The 18,421-nt window shown below is 37.0% G+C and overlaps 4 protein-coding genes across 7 annotated transcripts; 2 read left to right on the top strand and 2 right to left on the bottom strand.

Moving 5' to 3' along the window:
* Positions 1 to 575: 575 nt before the first annotated feature.
* LOC104882328 (UDP-glycosyltransferase 89B2) lies at positions 576 to 3,829 on the bottom strand. Its single transcript, XM_010665206.3, has one exon. It carries the CDS (start codon positions 3,827 to 3,829, stop codon positions 2,384 to 2,386), a length of 1,446 nt encoding a protein of 481 aa, XP_010663508.1. The 3' UTR covers positions 576 to 2,383.
* On the top strand, positions 628 to 2,399 carry LOC100264439 (UDP-glycosyltransferase 89B2). The gene has a single exon (XM_002268053.5). It carries the CDS (start codon positions 628 to 630, stop codon positions 2,068 to 2,070), a length of 1,443 nt encoding a protein of 480 aa, XP_002268089.1. The 3' UTR covers positions 2,071 to 2,399.
* Positions 3,830 to 6,831: 3,002 nt separating the features above from the next.
* LOC100266325 (autophagy-related protein 36) lies at positions 6,832 to 12,411 on the top strand. Its single transcript, XM_002273266.5, has 3 exons — positions 6,832 to 7,296; positions 9,841 to 11,161; positions 11,880 to 12,411. Exons 1-3 carry the CDS (start codon positions 6,931 to 6,933, stop codon positions 12,137 to 12,139), a joined length of 1,947 nt encoding a protein of 648 aa, XP_002273302.1. The 5' UTR covers positions 6,832 to 6,930; the 3' UTR covers positions 12,140 to 12,411.
* Positions 12,412 to 12,873: 462 nt separating this feature from the next.
* LOC100242446 (phosphatidylinositol 4-kinase gamma 7) lies at positions 12,874 to 17,058 on the bottom strand. Of its 4 annotated transcripts, XM_059734214.1 has the most exons (4): positions 16,815 to 17,036; positions 16,135 to 16,648; positions 16,000 to 16,038; positions 12,874 to 15,514 (listed from the first exon to the last, which is right to left on the bottom strand). In XM_059734214.1, exon 4 carries the CDS (start codon positions 15,241 to 15,243, stop codon positions 13,354 to 13,356), a length of 1,890 nt encoding a protein of 629 aa, XP_059590197.1. In that variant the 5' UTR covers positions 15,244 to 15,514; positions 16,000 to 16,038; positions 16,135 to 16,648; positions 16,815 to 17,036; the 3' UTR covers positions 12,874 to 13,353. The 4 variants fall into 4 exon arrangements, with proteins under 4 accessions (XP_059590197.1, XP_059590198.1, XP_010663505.1 ...); XM_059734215.1 differs by lacking the exon at positions 16,000 to 16,038 and having other exon boundaries at positions 16,592 to 16,648; XM_010665203.3 differs by lacking the exon at positions 16,000 to 16,038 and having other exon boundaries at positions 16,566 to 16,648.
* Between the last annotated feature and the right edge of the window lie 1,363 nt (positions 17,059 to 18,421).

Genomic DNA, 18,421 nt, shown 5'->3' on the forward strand with positions numbered 1-18,421 from the left:
CCTAAAAAATGTTAAGTAAGAATTGAAATTGCTTATAAATTTATATATTTTAAAATTATTTAGTCTAAAAAAAATTAAAATAAAATAATATAAAAAATAATTTATTAATTTTAAATTTATTATTTATTTTCCTACACTTTTTTTCTTTCCTTCTCCTACGCTTCATCCTTACTTTCTTTACATCACATTTTCCATCAAAGTTTAAGGAAATCAAACATAACCGTACTCTTTAGTGAAAATGGTCAAAAAGGTTTACTCGTTGTACAAGCTCCAAGCTTCTTTTTCCTATATGTCATTCCCAAACCCTCATTGAACACAATTTTTCCAAAATATAAATCCACGGTCTAAGGACGCTAACTTGCTAACCAAGCCTGAGCTCGAAAGCTTTCCCACTAAAGCAATCCAACTGAAAACAAACGTAATGGATGACGTAATAATCGGCGAGACATTCAACAAACAGGAGGTGTGGCGTGGGGACCACTGAGCCTAAGAAAGAAGCTGGAAATAGACTCTGTGATACGTCTTCTCCAAGGTCAATCTAGCTATAAAAGCCTGAAAAACCCCCAAATCTTTTTACATCTCCATTTTTCCTTCTTTTCCTTTCTATAAGGTCCTGAAGCTACGACCATGTTGACCACCGCCGCTGCTCACGTCCTCCTCTACCCTTTTTATAGTTCAGGCCATATCATCCCCATCCTCGACCTCGCCACTAAATTACTCAGCCGCGGCCTAGAAGTCACCGTTTTGGTTACACCCTCAAATCTCCCCTTACTCGATTCCCTCCTCTCCAAGTACCCTTCTTCTTTTCAAAGCCTGGTTCTTCCCCTACCGGAATCAGGTCCTGTGTCAGCCAAAAATCTCCTGTTTAACTTGCGGGCCATGACTGGATTATCTGATGACATCATCCAGTGGTTCCACTCCCACCCTAATCCGCCTGTGGCCATCGTATCTGATTTTTTCTTGGGTTGGACACACAAAATTGCCTGTCAGCTGGGCGTGTCACATATTGTCTTCTCCCCATCCGGCGTCTTGGGTCTCTCTGTTGGTTATGCCGTCTGGCGCGACCGACCCAAGAATGATGAACCCGAGAATCACGATTTCATGGTTTCCTTTCCTAGCATTCCCAATTCCCCAAGTTACCCATGGTGGCAGATCTCTGTGCTGTATCGCAATCTTGAGGATGGAGACCCAGATAAGGAATTTTTCAGGAATTGCATGTTGGGCAACATAGCGAGTTGGGGTCTCGTCGTCAACACGTTCACTGAGTTGGAACGAGTTTACATCGAGGCTATGAAGAAACTCATGGGTCACAACCGGGTCTGGGCAGTGGGTCCCTTACTGCCGGCACCTGAGGATGATGATGCAAAACGGGGTGGGTCCAGCGCGGTGCCATCTCATAAGGTGCTATCGTGGCTTGATCAGTGCGAAAATGATTCTGTTGTTTATATATGCTTTGGGAGTCGTACTAGTCTTCCAAATCAGCAAATGGTTGTGTTGGCTGCTGCATTGGAGGCAAGCGGAGTCAATTTTATCTGGTGTGTGAGACAACAGGGAAAAGGGGACGTGGCAAGCGAAAGCGGCGTGATCCCAGAGGGGTTCGAAGATCGTGTGGGCAACAGAGGTTTTGTGATAAGGGGGTGGGCCCCGCAGGTGCAGATACTGAGGCACCGAGCCGTGGGTGCATTCTTGACTCACTGCGGCTGGAATTCCACCCTGGAGGGGCTGGCCGCCGGCTTGGTGATGCTGACGTGGCCAATGGGCGCTGACCAATACACCAATGCTAACTTGTTGGTTAATGAGGTAGGAGTAGGGATCCGAGTTGCTGAGGAGACTCGGAGAGTTCCCGATTCAACTGAGTTGGCTCGGATATTATCAGAGGCAGTGGATGGAAGCAGGCCGGAGAAGGTTCGAGCCATGGAACTACGCGACGCAGCCTTGAGCGCAGCCAATGGAGGCAGCTCTGATAGAGATTTAGACGACTTGGTGGAGCGACTCAAGGAGCTGAAATGTGAAAAGGGCACCAATGGACATGTGCAGGGGCATCCTATTTCTGGGTCCACCGTCCACTAACGGAGTTTGATTCCAGTGAACTAGACTCAGCCAAATAATTTTAGATCCAGTTGTGGTGACGCCTTCTATTCCCGAGCGGCGTCCTAGATTATCTTATTTTTATAATATAGTTTCGGATCTTCTAATGTTATGTCGAGTGCAAACTGAAAGTCCAAACTTCTAGGATGTTGAAGGGGGTACTCTCATGATGCCTGATAATTTGAATTTTTGGAAAAACAATTGTCAAAGTAAAGAGGTGATGAAAAGAAAGAATGATTGTGAAGGGTGAAAGACGGTTGGAAGGAAAGTTTTACTATACAATTAAAAAATTCTATTATTTTTCCTGTAAATTGAATTCGGATAAATGCTTCACCAATGCATCTAAATTCTTCGCTGAACTCCCTCCTGGTTTGATTGCTTCCACCGCTGCCCTTCTTAACTCGGTGACCCGCTCTCTCGCTGCCCAGTTCTCACTCACCGACAACGTCACAGCTCGAGCCAACTCGGTCGAGTCAGGAACACTTTCTGCCCCCTCGCACACCTTCACCGCCACCTTCAACTCGTTGACCAACAGAATTGAGTTCAAAAACTGGTCAGCCGCCATGGGCCATGCAAGCATCGACACCCCAGCCACAAGTCCTTCTAGTATCGAATTCCACCCGCAATGAGTCAAGAACGCGCCCACGGCTCGGTGACTCAGTATCATGACTTGTGGGCTCCACCCTCTTATTATAAGGCCTCTCCCAGTCCCAGCCACACGATCTTCGAATCCAGGTGGGAGTGCCCAGTGATCTCCCTCCACGTGCTCATTCGTGGGCTCCTTGATGGACCAGATAAACCTGGCCCCGCTCTTCTCCAAGCCTAGTGCCAGGCCCTCCATTTGCCTGTTATTCAACACCGCTTGGCTTCCGAAGCACGCGTAGACCACCTTGTTATCTCCGCACGTGTCCAGCCACGTCAGTATGTCGTCAGCCGAAACCGAACTGGGCCCGCCCCTATCCATTAGCCCAGATTTTTCTCCATCAAGAAAATGTAACGGCCCAACATCCCAAACTCTATCGTGGCCCAACTCATTCGCCAGATAATCCAAATAGTCTCCTTCCAACTCAGTGAACGAGTTAATCACCAGCCCCCAACTCGCTATATTGCCCCGAAATATATCTTTGGTGAATTCTGAAAATGGCGCTCTTTCAATATATCTACGATATAAACCAGAGACTTGCCACCAGGCCAAAACCGGCGAATTTGGCATTTTTGAAAAGCAAATGGTAGCCTTTAGATTGGTGGGGTCTTCAATTTTTGGTAGGTCCCTCCACAAGCTATACATGGCGGACAGCGACATAGCGCCAGAGGGAGAGAACACGACGCGGTGAATGCCGAGCTCGCATGCAAGCTGCTGGGTCCATCCAAGGAACATATCGGAGATAATGGCCACCGGAGGAGAAGGGTGGGTTCTGAACCAATCGACGATAGGATTGTAGAGTTCGCCTAGGGTGATTAGCATAGCACCGAAGTACTTGCCCGACAGGTCTTTGGAGTTCTCCACGCCGGCAGGAATCGAAGGGTGCGGCGGAAAAGGCAAGACTAGGGTTCTGATGGATGGGTGTTTAGAGAGAAGAGGGTTAAGGAGAGAGAGGTTTTGTGGGGTGACGAGGACGGTGATGGATAACCCGCGGGTGGCGAGTTGATGGGTGAGGTCCAGGAGAGGTATCATGTGGCCTTGTGAAGGGAATGGAAACACCAGGACGTGAGCGCCGGCGCCAGAGTCGAGGGCGGTCATGGGATTCAGAAGTGTTAAGAAAATAAGGGGAAACCAAAGGAAATGTAAAGAAGAAGTAAGGATGAAGGAGGCAGAGGCTTAAGGACTGTCGAATAAGGAAGTGGAGAAGCTGATAACGTTTCGGGAATGGAGTATAACATATTTGTCAATTTTACCATATAAAAAATATTCCATATCCTTGTCTTTTTCTTTTCCATAAATACCCTTCTCCAATTTATTTATTCTATTTGGTATAACTTATTAATGTTGTAAAATATTTATAATAAATTACAATTAATCAATTTTTTATACTAAAAATATCCCATATCTTTACCTTTTTATTCTATAAATACCCTTTTCTAATTATTTTTTTATTCTATCTAGTATAACTTATTAATATCAATTAATGTTATATAATATTTATAATTAATTACAATTAATATCTCATTTAATTAGCAATTAATAATAATATGAAATAAATTGATGAAATATCTCAAAAGTCTTATATGAAATTTCAATATAATACATGTAGAGGTACCTTTACCTGAGCCAATGTCCATAAGACTCAAGCTCGAAATTCATATTAATCAATCTCCTATCAACAAAATTCATGGAAAGTGAACAATATCAAAACCATTCTCAAGCCTAAAGGACAACATTAAAATCCAAATGAAAAAATCAAGAAAAGAAGATTATTCTCAATCCTAAAAGACAAAGCTGAAACCACCCGGACACGAGCTCAACCCCAAAATTGTTATTGCCGGGCTATGTTTAGTTATAAGAAAATATTAAGAAAATATAAACAAATGTTAAGAAAAATAGTTTTCTTAGGTTTGATTTCATCATGAAAATTTTGGAAGAAAGTAAAATATAACTAAAATTGGTTAAAAATCTATACATTTTAAAGTTATTTAATCTATATCTAATGGAGGAATATAAACTAAATGAGTTTGAAGAAATGTATAAAAAATAATTTATTGGCTTAAGATTTATGTTTTATTTTTTTATTTTTTCTACTTTTTCTCCCCATTAAGAATATGTTTGATAGTAATTATTATAATGATTTATATTCTTTTTAATATTTGAAAAATAAATATTTTTTTAAATGTTAAAAAAATTAGAAGTATTTCTTAAAATTACTATTAAACGGACTCTAATAAATGTTTTTTAAAAAAATATTACAAGTAATTTTTTAATACTATAAATGATTTTTAAAATTTTTAAAAGTGTTTTCTAAATTTTTTCCAACATTGATTTTTTTTTTTTCAAAAACATATTTTATGCTAAAAGCATTTTATAAAATCACTATGAAATAGAAACAATGTTGAAACCACTTTTAAAATGAATCCGGGCTTAACATGATTTGGCAATTCTAATTATTTTCGGAAGGTTCAGAAATACCACAAAATAAGAGAAGGAAAAATAAAAAGGGAGAATTACCGAATAGGGTAAGCTGAAAAAAATAATGACTATGAAGACTCACTCTTTTAGAGGACAATTTTACTCTTTAATATGTTTTCTATATTATTTATAAATAAATTGAGATTGTCAATGATGTGGGGCCCATACATGATGATAAGTACAGGTTGATAGGCAATCAACGATACATTTCTCAACTTGAAAAAATTGTTGGTCACTTTTGAACAATCAAGTGACTGTTTAAAAATTTACTATCTTTTTTTATAAAAAAAAATGAGATTTTTTAAAGAACCTTGTAAAAAATATAATTTTTAATATCTCATAAATAAAAATCATATCTTAAAGTTATTATATCGTTTTATATATAAAACATACAATTAAAAACTTTGTTATCATAATATAATGAATAATTATTTTTTACAAACACTCATCAATTGAATAATATATAAATATTCAATTAACTAACACATACCTTTCAAATAGAATAACTCACAATTATTCATTAGGTAATATAACATGTGAAAAAATTAAATAAAAATAAATTAAATTATGTTGTAATATATTGTAATGATAGTATATTTATATTGTAAGTATAATGCATTTATGTCGTACCTATATTTCATTACAAAAGTAATAATTCTAAAAATATTTATTCATACCTTATTGGTATTAACACATCATATCAATATATTAACAACATTTATTTAGTGTTTTGAAATTATTTAATAATTCTAAAAATTTCATAAATTTTCTAATTAGGTTTTATTGTAATGTAGGTGTATTTATATTGGAATTATAACATATTTTTGTTGTGCCTGTATTTTATAATAAAAATAATAATATCGAGGATCACCTTTTATACCTTATTAATATTCAACATATCAAATATATTAACATCATCCACTCGATGCATTGAGAAAAAAAAATTTATATGAAAATTAAATTAAAAAAAACACTATGCAAAGGAAAAAAAATCATATAAAACTTTTTAAATTATTTTATTAAAAAAATAAAAAATTATTAAACTTTCTCTATCATTTTCTTATTCTTTTTAAAGAATTTGAATGAAAAATTAAACATTTTATCTTACTTGAATTTAATACAAAAACATAATTTATCAATTTAAAATTATAATATATATATATATATATATATATATATATATATATATATATATATATATATAGATGAAAAAATCATCATTTTTATTATATAATTATAAAACTTATTTTTTTCTTCATAAAATTAAAAATTAGAATAAAAATAAAAAAAGTAAAAAAAGTAATAAATGATATTTTGAACATATTTTTTAAAAGTATTTTTGTTTTAAATAGTAAATTTAAATAACAAATTATATATAATTGTAAGGGTTAAACCCAAAATTTTGATTTAAAATTTGAATATCAATAATTATAATAAATGTGGGACTCATGTACCATAAATGTATTGACAAATCAAGTGAAATGCTTTAAATGATTTGAATTTTAAAATTTTTAATTAAATGATAGTTTTAGGATATTAAACCTATTAAAGCCCTAGAATTATTAGAAGATACCCCACTTTTTAATAATTGTTGTGCGCAGCGGTAATTCTCCCAAATAAAAATTGAAGTTACTAAATCAAATGACTAGGCATTGCCAATGATTGACACGACAGGTATTGGAAAAAAAGAACCAGGACGATAAAAGGCGGAGAGAAGGCGCATGGCGGAGGCAACAGACAAGAGTCCAAGACAAAGGAGCGACTCAGCGATTGAGTATAGAATTGCAATGTCGAGTGACTCGGAAACCCTAGGCTCCGATATTTCGGCAAACCAATGCCCGAAAGCCAAAGAAGCTGTGGATTTCGATTCCAACTGCTGTGGAATCTGTTTGTTAGAGGACGACAGGGCCATCAGAGGATGGGTCGATAGCTGCGACCACTACTTCTGCTTCGTTTGCATCATGGAATGGGCCAAGGTCGAGTCCCGATGTCCAATGTGCAAGCGCAGGTTCTCCACCATCCGTCGCCCGCCCAAGCCCGGTGTCTTTCCTTCCGAGCGCATTGTTAACGTGCCTGTTCGCGATCAGGTGAGGCTCTTTGGTTTCTTTCGTGTGATTGTTTGTTTCTTTGATGAATTGAGTATGAATAGCGAATTACGTCATTCGATTCATCTGGAATTTTCCTGATTTTTCCCCTTTGTGAATTGAGAACTGAATTTAGGTGATTGATTCATCTTGCATTTCCGATTTTTGTTTCCTTGTTTAAGGATTTGATTATTTTGATTATTGAATTATGTTGTTTACTGCTGATTGCTGCCTTTTCTAATAAATTCTGTATGAATAGTGAATTATCTACCTGATTGATGTGGAAATGATGACTGTTCCTCTTTTCCCCTTTTTTTGATGAATTAGTTCTACTCAATTATATGATCGATTCATGTCGAATTCCTGTGATGTCATTCACAGGAGTGGAATGCGAATTACAGTTTTAACAGTGATCGGTTAGTTATATGTCTTTGGAGATTAAAAAAAAGTAAGCAATGTTGTAAATGCCTTTGCAATCTGGTCATTTCTATTGCCACCGCATGATGTTCAAGATTGGAAAAAAAAATTGAAAATAAATGAAAGAGGTGATGATGGGAAAAATACAGGCTGATAGGAATGAATACAAAACTATCACAGTTGGGAAGGGAGATGGTAGATAAGCTCTACCTATTTCTTTCCATTAAAAATTAAGAATAAGTTGAAAAATGTTTTTCTTACTCTCAAAATATTTTAATTATTATGAAAGTTCTAATTTTTTTTTCTTTAAAATGTTAACTATGTTCTAGTTTAAAAGAGAATGGATGACGATAAAGGAAGAAATAGAATGATCCTATGGAACCATTATTTATGTGTTTTCAAAGGCACAAATGAAAGATTGAAGCTCTAGTTTATTATTCTTTCAGAGAATTTTTGTAGGTGTTGTTCAAATAAAATCTATGTTATTTAGATGTTTGAATGTTGATCTTGACAATAATGAATAAAGAATGAAAGCCTTTTCTAGATACGTTTGTTTTTCTTTAATGTTTTTTCCTCTTCACGGGGTTGATTATGAACTCAAATAGTTAAACTTTGGACATGATACCTAAAATCAAATATGTGTAAACTCTTTAGTTCATAATATTTTATGATTACAATGTCTTGTTTTGTGCGTCATTTGGGAATTTTTGAGAACTTGAACGTTCTGCATAACAATATTTATCAGTAGGTTAGTTGATAAATATTATGTGTTAAAAGCTAAGAAACTTTATTTATGGGATTTTATGATGAATCCATGCATTAACATGATCATGTTTATCACTTTTAATTTAATTCAGTAAAGAAGTTTTAAAGTTCTTGGATGTTTTGATGGATCATGATATATGCATGATGTTGATGAATGTCGATATTTACATGTTTTAATCTTTCTTTCTTTATTGTAATTGGTTATGTTGTAATAAATATTTTCATATTTGTATACATCGTCTGTTCTATTTGTAGTCTATTCTGTTCGTCATCCAATACATAGAGAACATACTATAAATAAGATAGGATACAAGTATGAGCTGACAATTGTTCCTGTTACAATATTGAACAATCACAAGGGAATGCCAAAACCACACCTCTTAAATTTACAATAAAGATAGGGGGAAAACACACATAAAACACACTAAACAATGGCTGCTGGCAATTGTTAGTCTAGTTGTTCACAAAAGCACTAATGATGCTAGACTTTCTAGCCTCTTTGAGTCATTCATTCAATAAACTTAGTCATTTTCATACTGCGATTGTGATGCTAACTCAGTAATGACACAGTACTCAGCAATGCTCTGTCACATGCCTCAGGTGGAAGTATCTGCCGGCATATGCCTCAGCTGGAAGAATCTGCTATAATACGGCTTAGCTGAAAGAATGCACCCTTTAATTCATCGAACTTACACTGTATAAAATCTCTAACAAATTTGTCTGTTAAATTTGGGGTGAGCTTTTAGAAGCTGCATCTTGGAAATATTGTCTAGTAGATCTTCTTTAAAATATGAGATGAACTGATCTCTTAAACTAGTGGGAAACCTTTTTTCTTTAAATACATGCTCACAGATTTCCCTACCTGAAAGTCTTCATGAATAAATATGTATATTTTCCCATTCTTTAGTTTGCATTTCTTGCTTCAAGTTACTTCTAAATATATTCACAAACTTTTTCCATGCAGTTAAAAATCTGTGCTGTGTGTGTTCAGGGCAGTTGGGGAGAGTTGTGGAAGTGTTCCTACATTTATTCTTCTGTACCTTTGGGCAATAGGAAATGTCTGTGTGACAATAGGAATTGTTGGTTTCTTATCTCACTTTTAAGGGTGTGTTATGCATATCTGATGCACTTAGCCATGTCATCTGATGTTCCACATATTTCTTGTATTTTGAAGCATCCACATAAGTAGGGCCTAGCTTACTCATTTTCTGGGTTGGCTTGACTTTTGTCGGATTTGTCCAGCTCAAGTTTGCAGGCCTAGTTCATTTTACCACATCCTCTTTGAAATGATTTAGAATTTAAACTTGATGCCCTTATGATCCATTCTTATCATCCCTAATATTTTAATTAATCTTTATTTTTCAGGCTTATCATCATTTTGGAAACGTAACAACTGGGCCTTCAGATCCTTATGCAGAAGTTGATTGTGGCATATGTCATGGTACAGCGGATGAAAGTTTTCTACTGATTTGTGATCTTTGCGACTCAGCTGCTCATACTTACTGTGTTGGCCTGGGTCACACTGTACCTGAGGGTGATTGGTTTTGCCATGATTGTACTGTTTCTAGGGCTGAACATGCCAATGGTGAAATAGATGCTGTTTTTGATGATCGGAATAATTTTAGAAACTTCTATAGAAAGCCATCAGCTGAGACGCATGTTTCTATATGTGATATTGTAGCAGAACCGTACACCCGCGAGGATGAGAGACCTCCTTCAATTGGCTCCTCACATCCAAACCGGCCGTCATCTCCCATTGCCCTAAACAGTGAAAATTTTGCTGTCAATAATAGTTCATCTATGTCAGTTGCAAGAACATTGCTCCGTTGCCGCAATGTGAATGCTCATATACAAGCATTACGTGAAAATTGGAATGCTTTGCGAAGTGGGTCCATGACATTTTCTTCTATCTTAGGTGATTCTGGAGGTGAAAGTAGTCAGAAATATAATGTTGGTGCAAGTTGTCCGAAACAAGACAACAATGCATGCTCATATGATACTGAGAAAGCATGGAAAATGATGGACAAGGCAAAATCAATTCAAAGAGCTTGTGAGAGGACTGGCATCATTCATCAGGTCTCAAAACATCCTCTGGGGAAAGTAAATGTCCCAAAAGAAGTTGCTAATGTGAAAAGCTCATCTGCAACTAATAACCGACAACTTGGAAACAAAGATTTCGGATGGCATTTCAAGCATCATTCTCTTGAAACAGATAACAAAAGATACAAACCTCAGAAGTCGGAAAATCAAGAGCAAGGTAGGGTCACTAGGACGGGGATTCCAAAATTCACTGAGAGTTCCCTAACCATTCATTCTCTAGTATCTTTTGATTCGCCATCTTCTAGGAAAGCAGAGACTTCATTTCAAGTTGATGTTCATCACAGAACTGGAGTAAGACCATCACAGAAAAATTTAGTAGACTCATTTAATGCCATTAATGAGAGAGATGGATATGGAAGCTTAATTATTCCAGATGGTCCAGTGCCCAGATCTCCCGATTTGTCTCATGCCAATCTGAAGTTTGGTGCTTCTTCCCTCTGCAAGGAAGATCTTCTTCACCGGCCAAAAGGTCGTGTGGAAATAGGAAGTGCAAAAAACAAGGCAAGAAGAGATGATGATGCCAAAAGTGAGATCCAATCTCTAGTCAAGCTCAACTTAAAGCTAATCAGCAAAGACAAACAGTTAGGTATGGTCATTATTTTTCAAATATTCCCATATTGATGTATCTATTTTCCTTCTAATGGCATGGAATGTCCTGAGTCTTCTGACATCATCAGATGCTCCATCAAAGATGAAGCAAGCTGTATAAATGTCAAAAAATACCAGCACTGGCTATTGACCAACAAATTTTAGATACTACAGCATGACAAAGTCTGAAAAAGGAAAACATTTAATGCTTAGTGTCTGTTTGGATACACTTCTTGTATTTCTGTTTTTAAAATAAGAAACTTAGATGTAAGAATAGAATATTTTGTAAAAAAAAAAAAGTACAAATTTAGCTTATATCGTTAAAAATCATTTTCAGAAATTTTAAAGTTTGAAATAGTAAAAAAATTTTGATACCTCAATTTTTTTAAATGGTTTTTAAAACCGTTACTTTTTCAGTGTAGGCCTCCAAGAGTTCATCTCTTATATAAAAGTTGTCACCATTTTCTGATTTCAAAAACAAAAAATAGGAAATGTATCCAAATGAACACACATAGGTATCTTGAAATTGTATTTTTTGGTAAATATTTTTGTTTGCTCCCTGGATTGTATGTGTCATAAAGGAAGTATAACAAACTTCTGCAATCATCCTAGGAGAGTTTTGCTTAGCTTTGAAGCTGCAGTATATTGGCGTATCACAAGTAATGGCATTTTGTAACTTAAACAAAGTCATTATGAAGCATTCTTGTTGTTTTCAGGAGTTGACACATTTAAGGAGGTTGCAAGGCTTGCTACTCATACCATCCTGGCAGCATGTGGATTAGAGCATTCAAAGTCGTGCGTCCGCTCCTTCCCAACCTCTATGTGCACTCATTCTGAACAGGTTCAGCAGCTCCACAAGTCCACTCTAATGCCCAGGTCTTGCAGAGAATGCTTTTATGCCTATGTAAAAGATGTTGTCAACTTCATCACAGTTGAGAAAATGGGTTCTACTGGATCATGTAGGGTCTTACCTTAGATTCTGAGCTGTCTTTTTAACTTGTTAATGGAGAGTATACTTCTTTGTTGTTGTAGGAAATAAATTTAGACCACAGCTTTAATCTTTCTAGTTGTTTATATGTTGGTAGGCATGTAACGCAGGAGGCAAGTCTTTAGTTAAAGGAGAAGTTTATCTTGCGGTAAACAAATTGAGACCACAGAGGCATGCAAAAGAGAGGTAGGCCTCGGTTTATAAATCTGTGGTGTATGTATTAATAAATTTGTATTATGTTATAAATTATAGTTACCTTACTTTTTGTTTTTTTTCCCCTCTATTTTATTTAGAATTCACTTATAGAATCTGGAGGTCCCTCTTAATTTAGAACAAGGGTCTCTTTCACTCGTTTTTTGTTCGCTAATCTCTTGCTTGCGCCGGCATGTCTGGAAGTTCACGACACGGCGCTTTCATGATGTAGAAGTTCGACAAAACACCGACCGATACAAGGAATATATCAGGTGACCTGACATTTTCATCCACTCTACTCAAATTTAAACCAAATAAATCCTGATGCAAAGTTTGACAGAACAATGATTTTCTGCCAACTGCCATGATAAATAATAAGAGTTTAATGGTATAATGTCATGATAGATTTATATCGCATATCATAGAACGTGAGACATCACCAAATTACAGAAAAGAAAGATGAAAATGTGTTCCCCCACCACTCCTGGGGCCATCTTTGGAAAATGCTTTGAACTGATACAGCACACGGATTCCAGATATACTAGGCAATTTATAATAAAGGAAAAAAAAAAAAAAAACCTGGGTACATGACATCGATCAGTCCAATGCAAAATACACAACTATGACTCAAAACAAGTCCAACATTACACTTACACTACACACTATCAATTTTCTATTCTATAACAAAAATATAACTTGGCTTTTAATCTTTTCCTTTTCTAAGTGTTCTCTAAGACTCTTCTAACTCAATAAGCAAATAAAACAACAAAGCATGGGAGAAAGGAAATAAAAGGGAGGATAGATGTGATCCATCGTCACTCCTTCCCTAGATATGACTGCCCCTATGATCTTAAGCATATTTACACTACTTTCCTGCTTTTCACCGACTATAATATCTTCTTCCAAGCAGAAACATGGTGAAATTAACCGACTGACAAATCCCCAACTCCCGCTATCTTTAACACTTTCTATTCTTCTTCAGCTTTTAACAGGTCACTAGGTCAACCAACTCAAAATTGGCATGAAGATCCGAGCCTCTGTCTCTGCCTAAGGGTTGCAGATTGTCGATTAGCAAAAGCAGGATAAAGAAGTTCCTTGAACCTTTCAAGGAAAAGGTTCCACTCCTCCTCACTCATGTCTGCAAGGGTCACAAAGCTCGTGGTCGCCGCTAGCTGCTCATTTGCACTCCTTCTGTTCCCAGATGATGTACCCCCTCCTGCACGAGCGCCTTTGGGTATACCACCATAATTCCACAGGTTCCTCTCACCCAAGCCAACTTTTTTCATTGAGATGGACAGCTTTGCAACATTTTGAAACTGGTCCCAACCCAGCCCACCATCTACCTCAATTTCATCCTCTTCACTACACTCATCCAGTCTAGAGAGAGGATTTCGACCAGGCACACCTTTGAACCCATTCTGAGATGACCCTTTTTTCAGGTAATCCCTTGACAGCTTTGGAGGCATATCAACTTCTGCATCCTCACAATCTAAATCAAACTGAAACTCTTGCTCTCCTCCTTCCGCATCTAAAACTATCACCTCTCTATCAGCTAAGATCCTCCTCGCCTCAAGGCATACAACCTCAAGCTCACTTGGCTCCTCATAGTTGCACCGAAATTCCCTACTCATCATCTCACCAATCTCAGCAAGACAGAGTCCAAAAATTGCTGCTTCCTTGAGAAAAATTGTGCATAGCACCAGAACCCGGAGGCAGGCCTCTCGAATCATGGGCAGCTCCATCCGCAGCATCTCAGAATCACGAGCGGGGTCAAGATTGTTTATATACTCAAGCTCATCCTCAGAGAAGGGAATTGACGCCTGAGGCCAATGGATCCACTCAAAATACGGATCTTCCAAGCTCTCTGGCAGGCAAAGGCCATGATCAATTGGAATGAGCTCCACCTGACCAAACGTCCCAACTCCATCAAGCTTTCTGACCAGAAGGTTTCCTGCATGCCTGTCAGTGTTAAAGATTCTAACATCTAATATCCCTATTCTATGTACAGCGGCAACTGGAAAGCTTGATGTTCCATGGTCACCGGCATCAAAGTCATGAGGAATAAACTGCTGGAGAGATGCAATCTTGCTGACTTTTTTCCTGTTGTGAAGCTTGTTTCCATTCACTCCATCATTGACATTAAAGACTGAGTGTGTGATTTTCACAAGAACGGTTGCTGGCACATTGGCAAAATGATCTCGGTCCAAAAGGTAGGCAGCCACTTCACGGAACCCCGTTTCTCCAACACGCACTGAACGCTTTAGGCCAGGCTGCCCAAGAGCTTTACCTATGAAACCTTTTGGATTGTTTGGTGCAAAAGGTTCCTCATCCGTTGGTTTCACAATGGCGACACTCTCACCTTTTTTGTTTCTGAAATAGTAAGCACCTCCAAGGCCACTGTGGACAGGGATGGGATCAACACCATGTTTAACTGCTGTCACGATGTCCTTAACCAGTTCATTTATTCTAGCCAAGCGACCAAAGCGCCCTAATATCTCAATAGGACCACTCTGGTCTCTTTGCTGGAGATTCTTTCCAGTAGGCGAGAGACACGGAGTTGAAGAGCTTCTGTGAAGGCAGTTCCTTGTGAGAAGAAGCGGGGAATCATTTCGAACCGCACTAAGATCATTGTTCAGGATCAAATCCCCGAATGTCAAAGAGCTCTCCTCAGTGGGAACATTTAAGGCAAGTTGCAACCTCCTTTTCACTGTATGGGCATTGTCACTGCGATCCAACTCCATTCCCAGAACACACCCAGTTTCGGTTTGAACAAAAACACGCCTCCTTCCAGCAGGTTTTCCCTCCGTTCTGGTGCTCACATGGTACTCACCAGTGCATGGGCCATTGGGAACTGCAACAGCCATCTGGGTCTGAACGGGACTATCCAACTCACGAGACATGGAATGAGTCAGAAAACACGGAACCTCCAAGGTCAAATATGGAGATGGTGGCAGCAAGGAGGTACTTCTCTCTCAAGCGGGCACCAAACTCAATCGCTGACCCCGATTGAATGAGAGAGATGGATGTCTGAGAAACAATCATTAATCAACTGGTGTTAAATGAATTCCCCCAACAATTGTTCAACTAGAAAATGAGATATGTGGTACAGATGCAGATTGCTACAATAGGGAATCCATCCATTGGCGCCTTATGATTCACAAAAATCAAAATCTACAAAACAAAAAGGAAAGGAAAGAAATCATTAAATATAATGATAGACATGTAATTGCTAAAATGAGATATGGCTAACAATAATAATAAGCAAATAAATAAACAGCATATTATATCAGATCTTCAACCTAATCGGTTATCTCCAAAGAAGAGTTAAATTTACAATTAGGTGCATTCAGATAATTTTTTTTTTTTAACCTAAGTGCAAGATCTCATTCAAAACCATTAACCAAATATTCAGATCATGCTAACCATAGCTATGCAGAAACAACAAACATAATAAACACCCTTTTCTTGTATCGGTTTTTGTTTATCCCGAAAGCTTACGACATAAGATTCATCATCCGACCAAGCAAAAACAAAATCTTGCTTTTCATCCAATTTAGAAGCACTTGTCCAATCTTTATGCATTTGTTCCCATATAAGTTGATTTTGTTTTCCCAAGATTGGTATGCGAGAATTGAACACGGATGCGTTTGGCTTACCTCAATCTCATCATCATCATCATCAATTTTTCTCAAATTCTGCATTAAAGTCGTTCCAGTCACCAACAAAATAATAAAAATTTTGCATACCATGGATGCAACTTAATACTCAGAGCATACAAAAAGTCATCTTACTTTGTTCACTTCATCCATTTGATCCTCACTTGACAGAGAATATCTAGACAAAAAGGGGTTAATGAATTGCAAGACTAAAATTACTGCAACATGACTTTAATGCAAAACTTCAGAGGATCATGGGACTTGAGGAAAACCAAACCCCAAGCAAATTCTCACTGCCTAGTGATCCAAAAAAAGATATCAAAACATGTAAAATCACAACTAAAATGAATGAAACGACAAATTATTTAAGCTTTGAACCTAATTAAGTGAACAATATAATCAAAATTCAAATGACAAAAGATTCTATCTCTAATTCTCCCGAAACCGACCCACCAAAAAAAATGTCAAACAGATATTACATTCGACTCACCAAGGTTCTGTTAGGCCAAAGCAAGGAAAGGAAAGAAAAATTTTGAATATTAGGCTATTCATCATTAGTATATTACCATGGGAAAGAAAGGCACTACTCAACTGAGCCTAACACCTAACACAAGTGATTCATGACTTTGTTTGCCCTCCTTTTCCTCAGCTTTCTCACCCACCAAACAGAGGAAAAAGAAACATTAAAAACACCGAAAATAAACAAAGAATCGAATCGAAAACAGAAATTACAACTAAAGGAATCGGATCAAATCCAGTGAGGGTGAGGCACGATGGGGCCAAAATCCCGATAATTCAAAAGAAATGAAACGCACCAAAACTTGAGGCGGCGGGAATCACGGGGACGACTATGTCAGAAGGAGGAGAAGAATCAAGAATGGGTAGCTGGGATGGAAGATGGAGGAGATCCAACGGCTACGAAATGGATCGGCTTCGTCTGACAGGCCCCTGACAAAGCCCACAAAAAACCAGAACCACCTCCTCCTCCTCCTCCACCTCCACACCCTTTCTCTCTCTCTCTCTTGGAATCTTGTTGAGTAACCATGGTTAACGTTTTATGCCACTTTCCTTGCAATTACCAACCCCTGTTTTCTACCTTTTTTTTTAAAAAAATAAAATAAAATAAAATTATAAATTAAAAAAAAAATTATTTATTTCAATGTTATTGTTAAGTAAGGGAAGATTTTTTTTTTTTTAAGCACACCCAATATTTGATATTTATTATTTTAACCAATTAAATAATTAAAAAAATTAAATTAATTACATTAGTACTTATGAATGGATAATATATTCCTATATAGATATTATAAATCTTATAATATTTAATAAATAAAAAAGAAAGAAATTAATATTTTAATTATTATTTTTTAACTTATTAAATTGTATAAAAACTGAGAAAGTCAAGGATTAAAGGACAAAAATGTCCTTAATTTAAATTTATTAAATTGGTAATAAGTATTAAGTTGAGTAATTTTGAGCTCAATCCCAGAAGAGTCTAGAACCCAAAACTAAGGCCGTCGGATGGGAGACAAGAGATGTGATCGTCACCGTTGACATAGTCACGTGGGCTCCATACAGCGAATCAGGAGGTGGAGGCGTAGTGGTAGATGATTGGGAGAAAGGGGTGGCGATGTCACCGTGGAAGCGGTAACACTTGGTCGCCAGGGAATTGGAAGCGCATGAGGAAAAATGTCGGAAATACCCTCAAATCTTTCGCCTCGGTTCTCTAAAATTTTGAAATGATGCGGTGTGCAGTACCCCACAATAATGCTAGCGTGAGGGCGCATGTGCCCTCCAGAATTATTTTTAGACCGGCATGACAGTATATTTTGTGACTTATTGTAAAATTACAAAATAATACTATGGTTTTGATAAGACACCAGTGGGTACATAAATTAATGCCTAGGTCTGGGGCTCAATATAATTATTATATAAGCCTCTCAATTACAAAAATTTAAAATAATAATAATAATAATAATATTGGATAAAATTGAAATTGGGAATTCCAAGATGGCAATAATTGCAGGGAAAGCAATTACCAGGAATCCAGAGGGAAAACCCAATTGAAATTAAACTTGAAGGGTATGATTGGTTGGGTCCATGAATGGAACAGTTTTGGCAGAGTCTTCCTTCATTATATAATTGGTATTTTTATTTTTATTTTCAAAATCAGAATAAAAATTAAATTTAAATTTCTCCAATTTGGAAAAATAAAAAATTCCCAATAATTTTTGGTAAAGAAACTGGACAAGCTTTCGAGTGGGGGGAGACTCTTTTTCTTTATTTCTTCTGATGGTACTCAAAGTCTTTAAATGGAATAAAGACTGCATGAGAGGAGTCTAAGGACCACTTTGAATAGACCTCATTTTTCCTTTTTCTCATTATACTCATTAAAGGTGCCAAATTCATTAAGCTCAAAAGT

This window comes from Vitis vinifera, chromosome 17, assembly GCF_030704535.1.
Source record: "Vitis vinifera cultivar Pinot Noir 40024 chromosome 17, ASM3070453v1".
NCBI classification, from domain to species: Eukaryota; Viridiplantae; Streptophyta; class Magnoliopsida; order Vitales; family Vitaceae; genus Vitis; species Vitis vinifera.

Coding starts and splice junctions, on each gene's coding strand:
- LOC100264439 (XM_002268053.5), top strand. CDS start 628: ATGTTGACCACCGCCGCTGCTCACGTCCTCCTCTACCCTTTTTATAGT.
- LOC104882328 (XM_010665206.3), bottom strand. CDS start 3,829: ATGACCGCCCTCGACTCTGGCGCCGGCGCTCACGTCCTGGTGTTTCCA.
- LOC100266325 (XM_002273266.5), top strand. CDS start 6,931: ATGGCGGAGGCAACAGACAAGAGTCCAAGACAAAGGAGCGACTCAGCG. Junction 7,297..9,840: donor ACGTGCCTGTTCGCGATCAG/GTGAGGCTCTTT, acceptor TTTATTTTTCAG/GCTTATCATCATTTTGGAAA. Junction 11,162..11,879: donor CAGCAAAGACAAACAGTTAG/GTATGGTCATTA, acceptor TGTTGTTTTCAG/GAGTTGACACATTTAAGGAG.
- LOC100242446 (XM_002267786.4), bottom strand. CDS start 15,243: ATGTCTCGTGAGTTGGATAGTCCCGTTCAGACCCAGATGGCTGTTGCA.